Source organism: Micrasema longulum, unplaced genomic scaffold, assembly GCF_059751315.1.
Source record: "Micrasema longulum isolate JH-2025_06_02 unplaced genomic scaffold, ASM5975131v1 h1tg003028l, whole genome shotgun sequence".
Lineage (NCBI taxonomy): Eukaryota > Metazoa > Arthropoda > Insecta > Trichoptera > Brachycentridae > Micrasema > Micrasema longulum.
Window position 1 is genome coordinate 104086 of NW_028280135.1, and position 10179 is coordinate 114264.

A 10179-nucleotide genomic window follows, 5' to 3' on the forward strand; every position below is an offset into this window, starting at 1 on the left:
GAGAAAATAGCGCAATAGAAAAATTCATATTCGGTACTGTCGGACTTGGTAAAAACGGGTTTAGTTGTATTTTTTTTTATTCAGAATTACAAAATATAATAATTTTAATTTATTTCTTTCAGATTTGTTGGCAATCAGCTGTGCACAGAGAATTAATCATTAAATAGGGCGAAAGACATTTATTTATTTTTAAAAATAACAGAAAAATTAGCGATTCTTGTTAAAACTTCGTAGTTAATGATTTAAATGAAAAAACGTATGTTGATAAATAATTAACTAAGTGAATTTCATTTTGTATGTATATTATCCTCGTGTTTCTAGCACAAGTAACTACAAATATTAAAAAAGAGATTGATAAATAAATAACTGGCATCAAATAATTTAGGTTTAAAAAGATAATAATAATAACAAATAAAAACATGTTTTCATATTCATTATTTTACAACAGTATTTTTTTATAGTGTAAAAACTACATGTGCCGTACAATAAATAAGTAAATAATTACACAATATCATCATCATCATTATTCCATGTCCGCTCCCTAGTTGGAGCATATGGTATCCACAAAAGCATCCAAGCATCTCTATCGGCTCCAAACTCCTTTGTATCATATTATGGGCACGCACTTTCGCCGTATTTTTACCACTGACAACACCGCGCAAGACACACCGGAACTGCACGACATCGGCACGATCAAAGCTCGCCATTCTGCGTGTCCTCGGTCTGCTTCGGTTCAGTTGGCTTTTGCTCTCTCTCTCTGTCTCTCTAAAACTTACAAATACCTACATCATAAATGAAAAAATATTAATAAATTCGTTAATTATAAATAATAAAATAAAATATTAATAACACGGTTAATTCATTCGGTGTTGTACTTAATTTAATCACATATTTGTATATCTTGTATTCATCATATTATCTATTAAATATACTTAGGCAAAAGCGCTTGTGGCTAAAAAATAAAACCTCATAAAACTAAACCAATGAATTTTATTCATATTTTACATCAAAGTCCATACAATAAAACAAAAAATAAGAGCTGAAACCTATTTTTCACTTTATTAACATCATCAGATAGAAGGAAAAAATTAACGGAACATTCAAGTATAGGCCGAATTGCGAATGTTATACAGTGTGTAAGGACAGGTGGTAACTTGAATCACCCAATGACAGCTCATAAGCCACGAAGATGCCCAGAATTCTATATTTTCTTACCGAAAATGTTTTTCACATCTGTTGTAATATTTCTACTACAATATAACTTCTTCATATTAACTGATAAAATAAAGGTGTTCGATCATTTCAGTTTTCTTATTTCTCCAAAAAACTTATTATTTATAAAGTTCTAATATTGAATTCATTTTCTTTTTTATAATTACCTTATTAAATTGTTTTTTATAATTTTATAAATACCTGGTCCATGAATAAGTATAGAGATTGAAAAAATAACATTTTCAGGCGTTGCCTAGTATGTAGGTGAAATAATTCAATTAGATGAATCTCACCCGCATAAATAAAAGGTTTCAGCTCTTTAACTTCAAAAACATCAACAGATGAAAGAATTGAAGGAATATAGATGTTTAAATATAGGCAGAATGGTGAATGTTACACAGTGTGTAAAGTGGCCACTTAAACCAGCCATTGACAGGTCATAAGCCCTGTAGATGCCTAGACTTCTATATTACCTTCTCTTAAATGTTCTTCATCTCTGTTGTAATATGTTAATATAATTATCTAGTTGAATGCTGTCCACTTTATTTTTATCCGAAATTATTCTCAACTTTACTTTGTTCTTTTTATATTTAGAACATATGATTTTCTTAAGTCAGTTGTTATCTTTTATTTTGAGATGTTTTGTTTCTTTTTCATTTTTTAATATTTCGTGTTCACATTTTTTTATAGTTTTAATTATTTTATTCTATTTCATATTATGTACTACATAATTGTTGCTCACTTCTTCTTCTTATTGCGGTGCCTTATCAGGTTCCCCAGACGTTGTCGATCACTACAGCGAAAGCATTTTAGTCCTGCGGTACTCCGAGGCTAGGACAATTGCTTTTTAGATGTACTCTCCACGGTGATTCCTGGGAGAAGATGACCAGAGTGGTTTTCCGTTGCCTTCTCTGGTGGATTTTGCTGTCGGGGTTACCTTCTCTTAGATGGTTGGTTCTGGTTTAGAGGCGCCAGAAACTCGCCTTTCTTCCTCTCGTTATCTGTTGTGATTAGGTAGGTAACAAAAAATAATAAATTTTGTAAGTGGGTATACATATTTTTTGTTTTTATATATTTGTATTTTTATGCGAAGGGACACGGTTGACATTTTTTTGTGAAAGTAAACTTTTAGATAAATTCAAGTATTACTTCTGACACTACATTTAACACTCATTGAACATCAACTTAGAAATTAGTAAAATAAAAAAAAAAACACAACAATGACATTATCTTAATGTCAGTTAACTTAGCAGAGATAAAATGACAATACACTGATAAAAATACAACATTTCACAATGATATTTGTGGGAACAAACTTTTGTTCTCTAAATGTCAGTCAACTTGGCAGAGATATAATGACAATACACTGATTAAAATACACCATTTCACGATGATATTTGCGAGAACAAACTATTGTTTAACTGACTTCATCTTGATGTCAGTTAACTCGGCAGGTAGAAATATACCTAATGACAATACACTGATAAAAATACACCATTTCACAATGATATTTGTGGGAACAAACTTTTGTTCTCTAAATGTCAGTCAACTTGGCAGAGATATAATGACAATACACTGATTAAAATACACCATTTCACGATGATATTTGCGGCGACAAACTATTATTTAACTGACTTCATCTTAATGTCAGTTAACTCGGCAGGTAGAAATATACCTAATGACAATACACTGATTAAAATACATCATTTCACAATTATATTCGTGGGAACAAACTTTTGTTCTCTTAATGTCAGTTAACTTGACAGAGATATAATGACAATACACTGATTAAAAGACAACATACAACATTTCACAAGATATTTATGGGAACCAACTATTATTTAACTGACGTTCTCCTAAGGTCAGCTAACTTGGCAATAATACTATGGCAAAACACTGATTAAAATACAACATTTTACGATGATATTTGTGGGAACAAACTTTTATTTGACTGACGTCATCGTAATGTCAGTTACTGAAGACATATAATAATGGTAATACACTGATCAAAATATAACATTTTACGATGATATTTATGGGAACCATCTATTTTTTAGCTGACGCTCTCCTATTCTCCTAAGGTCAGCTAACTTGGCAAAAACCTTATGGCAAAACACTGATTAAAATACAACATTTTACGATGATATTTGTGGGAACAAACTTTTATTGACTGACGTTATCGTAATATCAGTTAACTTAAGACATATGATAATGGCAATACACTGATCATAATATAACATTTGACGATAATATTTGTGGGAACAAACTTTTATTTGACTGACGTTATCGTAATGTCAGTTAACTGAAGACATATAATAATGGCAATACACTGATCAAAATATAACATTTTACGATGATATTTGTGGGAACCATCTATTTTTTAGCTGACGCTCTCCTATTCTCCTAAGGTCAGCTAACTTGGCAAAAACCTTATGGCAAAACACTGATTAAAATACAACATTTTACGATGATATTTGTGGGAACAAACTTTTATTGACTGACGTTATCGTAATATCAGTTAACTTAAGACATATGATAATGGCAATACACTGATCATAATATAACATTTGACGATAATATTTGTGGGAACAAACTTTTATTTGACTGACGTTATCGTAATGTCAGTTAACTGAAGACATATAATAATGGCAATACACTGATCAAAATATAACATTTTACGATGATATTTGTGGGAACCATCTATTTTTTAGCTGACGCTCTCCTATTCTCCTAAGGTCAGCTAACTTGGCAAAAACCTTATGGCAAAACACTGATTAAAATACAACATTTTACGATGATATTTGTGGGAACAAACTTTTATTGACTGACGTTATCGTAATATCAGTTAACTTAAGACATATGATAATGGCAATACACTGATCATAATATAACATTTGACGATAATATTTGTGGGAACAAACTTTTATTTGACTGACGTTATCGTAATGTCAGTTAACTGAAGACATATAATAATGGCAATACACTGATCAAAATATAACATTTTACGATGATATTTGTGGGAACCATCTATTTTTTAGCTGACGCTCTCCTATTCTCCTAAGGTCAGCTAACTTGGCAAAAACCTTATGGCATAACACTGATTAAAATACAACATTTTACGATGATATTTGTGGGAACAAACTTTTATTGACTGACGTTATCGTAATATCAGTTAACTTAAGACATATGATAATGGCAATACACTGATCATAATATAACATTTGACGATAATATTTGTGGGAACAAACTTTTATTTGACTGACGTTATCGTAATGTCAGTTAACTGAAGACATATAATAATGGCAATACACTGATCAAAATATAACATTTTACGATGATATTTATGGGAACCAACTATTTTTTAGCTGACGTTCTCCTATTCTCCCCAGGTCAGCTAACTTGGCAAAATACTATGGCAAAACACTGATTAAAATACAACATTTTACGATGATATTTGTGGGAACAAACTTTTGTTCTCTTAATGTCAGTTAACTTGACAGAGATATAATGACAATACACTGATTAAAAGACAACATACAACATTTCACGAAGATATTTATGGGAACCAACTATTATTTAACTCACATTCTCGTAAGGTCAGCTAACTTGGCAATAATACTATGGCAAAACACTGATTAAAATACAACATTTTACGATGATATTTGTGGGAACAAACTTTTATTGACTGACGTTATCGTAATGTCAGCTAATTTAAGACATATAATAATGGCAATAGGTACACTGATAAAAATACAACATTTTACGATGATATTTATGGGAACAAACCGTTATTTGACAGTCAGATACTTGGCAGAAATATTATTACAAAATATTAATTAAAATACAACATTTAACGATGATCAATATTATTCAAGGGAACAAGCGATTATTTGTCATAATGTTTGTTATAAATACACAACACTGAATAGGTGCTTATTAATTGATATTAATAAAATTGATTACAATATGTAGGTAGATACTGAAGTGGAATTGATAATAACTTATTTTGATTACATTTGTGTTTGTCAAAATCTTTATTAAGGAATACTGTAATAAGCGCAGTAGATAATTTACTGGAATTAACTTACGTTTCAACAGAGATGGAAAAGCTTTATGCGAAAGAAATATGGAAGCCTTGATTAGTGCGTTAAATCCAGCAGATAAACTTGGATAAACGAACTGGTGTTGAAAAGTATTTCGGTTGAATGTTATCAACATACATTAAAGAGGAGATCAACAGATAGGAGCATTGAAGACATACAGATCTTTAAACACAAACTTACGAAAATAATAGCATGACACATTCCGAACTTTCAATTTGAACAAACGGTTGCACCAATTTTGTATCGTATATACGTCTTACCGTGTTTGGACGGAACGAAATATACAAAATGTAGTTGGATACGTAAAATATAATCAAAACCCTGGACGAGTGTTCTCACTCAAAGTTGCTCTTTCCAGTTGAAAATCGAGTGGTGATTAGTCCACCTGGAAGTCTACTGGTTAGCTTGGCGTTTACGTACCATATCCTGGCCTCGATTCCCAGCAAGGATATGAAATTTTGACGAAACAGGCGGATTTTCACTGCTGTATTTCATGATCCTCGGAACCAGAAGCGTGAGGCTGGTCATCTTTCCTTTCTGCATACTGCAAATGATCGCTGAAACGCAGCGATTGAATTACCATTGCAGTGCCCTATGCACCATTGAGTGCGGGTAGGGGAATTATAATGCACAGTAACATTAAAAGACAGTCTATTTTTTGGTGTGGTTTTGAGCATGTCTTTTTAAATTACCTTTCTGAGAAAATTTTCGATTGCATACTTTACACGCGAATGGTTTTTTTCTCAAATGAGTTAACTTGTGCTTCATCAGATCGGGTTGTTTATACGCCTTGAAGGAGCACTGGTTACAGTCGAACGTTTTCTCTCCAGAGTGAGTGAGCATATGTCTCTTCAAATGAGCTGATTGCGCAAACTTACGCTCGCAGACAGGGCATGGAAATGGTTTCTCGCCAGTGTGCGTTAGGGTGTGCCTAGCTAAGTAAACCTTCGTAGAAAACGCAGATTTGCATGACTTACACGCGAACGGTTTTTTACCGAAATGAACTCCGATGTGCTTTACTAAATATTTCTTTAAAGTGCAAGAAAATTTACAGGTATCGCATGAAAATGATTTTTCTGAGTGTTTCGACATGTGCTTGTCTAACCCTGTCTTCTTGGAGCATCTGAAATTGCATACTTCACAAGAGAAAGGTTTCTTTCCGGAGTGCGTTAGCATGTGACTTTGTAAGAACGACTTTTCAGAGCACGTGTAGCTGCAAGAATCGCATTTGAAAAGTGTTATTGTGGCGTGAATAAGCTTGTGATTTTTCAAATCTCCTTTTCTAGAAAACGGCAGAGAGCATATTTTGCAAAATAATTTCTGACGCATGTGAATGAGCATATGGTTTTTCATGTACGGCTTTCTAGAACAGGTAAATTGGCATATATCGCAAGATAAAGGGGTTTTGTTTATATGCGTCTTTGCGTGCTTCTTCAAATTGAGTTTTTTTGTTGCAGTGAAACTACATTCAGAGCAAGGGTATGACTTCGTATTTTTAACTACATCCTGCGTTTTTTTTCTCTGCGTTTTCGGATTTAATTTTTGTGTTTGGGTATGTGTTTCAGTAGTGAGTATATTTTCAGTTCCTTCGAATTCGTTACTAGCGCTCGGCTCAGGCGGGGCAGATGCGTCTTCTTCCACAAACGCATTTTCAGTACAATTCTCAGAAGGGAAGTTGACGAGAGCCGAAGGTTGCCCGTCATTTTCGATGTAAGAAATTATCACGTACTGCATCCCGAGGTTCCACTTATGTCCTCATTAGTTCTTCAACGTTTTAAGCGATCTGCAGAATAAAAAAATATTCATATTTTCATTTATTTATTTTTAAGTACACGGCATAGTAATAGTAATTAGTGCAGAACCATAATACCCGCGTCTGAGTAGGATATACAATGAAACTTAGTCTTTTCCGACACTGTTCTATTTTACATCGAGTAAATAATTTTCATGACTAAAAATTGTGTTGCTTTTAATTGCCAAATATCTCCTTATTGTTTTTATTTATATTTTATTTTAACTTTTTATGTTTATTAATTTACATTTGTTTTATTAATACTAGTATTAACACGTATGTTTAATTTTTTATTATAAATGGTATGTTCTCTAATTTATATTTGTTCTTCAATTTTTTATTATTATCGGTATATAATCAAATTTATATTTATGCTTCAATTTTTATTATTGTCGGTATGCTTTCCAATTTATATTTATGGTTTAATTTCTAAATTACTAATGCTTTATTCTATAATTTGTATTTATGCTTCAATTTTTAGTATTATCGGTATGTTTTCCAATTTATATCTATGTTTAATTTCTTAATTACTAATGCTATACTCTATAATTTGTATTTATGGTTCAATTTTTATTATTATCGGTATGTTTTCCAATTTATATCTGTTTAATTTCTTAATTACTAATGCTATATTCTATAATTTGTATTTATGCTTAAATTTTTAGTATTATCGGTATGTTTTCCAATTTATATCTATGTTTAATTTCTTAATTACTAATGCTATACTCTATAATTTGTATTTATGGTTCAATTTTTATTATTATCGGTATGTTTTCCAATTTATATCTGTTTAATTTCTTAATTACTAATGCTATATTCTATAATTTGTATTTATGCTTCAATTTTTATTATTATCGGTATGTTTTCTAATTTATATAATTATGTCGCATTGTTTAACTATTAATGGTATTTATTTATTCATATTTTACTCTTACAAACTATAAACAATAATAAAAATAATGTGACCTCACTGGGGTTACCCGTGCCGAGGACACTTAACAATATACTTTTTTTGAAATGTTTTTACATTTGAGAATAAACAAAGAAAACTAACTTAATAAACAGAGATAATTAACAAAATATTCAGACTGTTTTAAAAACTAGGTATATATGTACATCTATATTATTATTTATATTTCAAAGCGCACAATGAAAATAACATATATATATATATATCTTCTAATTTATATTTATGATTTAATTTATATTATCATTAACTGCATGTTTTTTAATTTATATTTATGGTTTTTTTTAATGTTATTATTATTCTTTGAATTGAATTGAAATTTAAAAAAAACACATGTAAAAAAGAAGGCCCTTCCTAAACACAGGAATTTCCAAGTTAGTCGGGACTTGAAACAAAGAAACTCGATACATTTTAAGACTGTAAATACATAAATAAATATATAAATATTAATACTACTTAAGTTTCAAAGCGTATTCCTAGAAAATGAAATAAAATAAATAGAAGAATAGAAATAGCAATATTTGTATATTTTATATTATACTAATGGTCAGCCCGTTTGACTACCATGCGAGAGGTCTCGGGTTCGATTCCCGACATGGTTGATATGAAATATTTATTTAAAAGGGTGTTTTCATACCAGAATATATTCACCCACAACAATGTTTTCAGTCATTGTTTTAATACCAATATTTCATCTTAAACTATTGCTTTAGACATGCAAAATGGTATTTATCTTACCAAAGAGTCAAAAATCTTACTTTCTGTTGCTTTTCTTGTAATTTAATATATATTGTTAAAAAATAACGCAACTGACAGATGACAGACGACGCCAATTTGATTATCAAATTATCTGGAAAATTAAAATTCATAAGCAATAAGTGAAAGTTGTTAAACCATAAACTAAACTCTTAGTACCTACCCAAATATCGCAGGCATTAAATGTAAATTAAACAAATAAACCACATCGCGCCAATCCTTCGTAGGTATAGACAGAGAGGATAGAACGCCATAAAACATACCCTGCTTTCTATATTTATACAGGCTTTTTATGACATGTCCTTTCATTTTTGCAGCACAAATAGTTATTGTTTATTTTCAACATTTATTACTAGGGAATAATTTTAAAATCAACTTTTATTTGTTTATTTATTTTATTTTAAATGACCTATCGGGCTTTTATACATTGTAAGATATACATATATAGATTTAAACTATAAACTGCAAAGTGATCAACTATACAAAATAAACAAACGCAAACATAAAGTTGGAAATGAACTGAAAATATTTCAATAGTGCTAAATTCACTCTCAAGTTCATGTAGTCTCTGAATAGGCGAATATAACTTAATAATTGGTACTAGATTTGTTGATATTTAAGTATTTTAATACCGCTGCGTGTATTTGTTCGCGTACGGGTTTTAGGAACATTAAATGTAACGAAATTCGTTAAACAAAGAACAGAACGTTCAATTAATCATTTAAAAGTAAACTAAAGAAAGCATTATTTATTTGGTTATTTTTTATTAATCGCTTTTTTCATTTCCAAGATTTGCAAGTTGTCCTATTTAAATATTTTATTTTCAACATGGTGAACTTAAAATCCAGTGTCTTTATTGAAATCATAATTATTTTCTATCAGATGATTTGTGAATTCAGAAAAAAGATTATTATGTAGCTAATTTGAGTGTTTTTTTTTTACTCTAAAATTAAAGTTTCTTTTAGTTTTTCCAAGGGAGATTGAATCGCAATCATTACAATTGATATTTAAATTTATTGCAACAGAAAGGAAAAAAGATTACTGAGAAGGGAATATGGAAGTCCAGGCATTTACAGTCCATACATTTTGTGAAGTAAAGGAGCTGAAACCTTTATTATGTGGGTGAGATTCATTCGGCTGAACTAAATCAGCTACTAGGCAACGCCTGAAAACGATTTTCTTATTTTTATACTTCTTTTTTTACCAGGTAGTCAATTCAACAATGTTCCCTTCTCAATAATGTTTTCCCTCTCTGTTGCAATAAATTTTAATGTGAATAACTCCCTAGGGAGGAAATCCAGCTTATCTGCAGGCATTTGGACATACTCCAACATTGTTGCATTACAATT

At 30.6% G+C, this 10179-nt stretch overlaps 1 protein-coding gene across 1 annotated transcript; it reads right to left on the bottom strand.

Annotated features, from left to right (window-relative positions):
- Window positions 1–4860: 4860 nt before the first annotated feature.
- LOC148271209 (uncharacterized) lies at window positions 4861–8913 on the bottom strand. The gene is made up of 2 exons (XM_088241713.1): window positions 8813–8913; window positions 4861–7098 (listed from the first exon to the last, which is right to left on the bottom strand). Exon 2 carries the CDS (start codon window positions 7047–7049, stop codon window positions 5967–5969), a length of 1083 nt encoding a protein of 360 aa, XP_088097839.1. The 5' UTR covers window positions 7050–7098; window positions 8813–8913; the 3' UTR covers window positions 4861–5966.
- Window positions 8914–10179: the final 1266 nt, after the last annotated feature.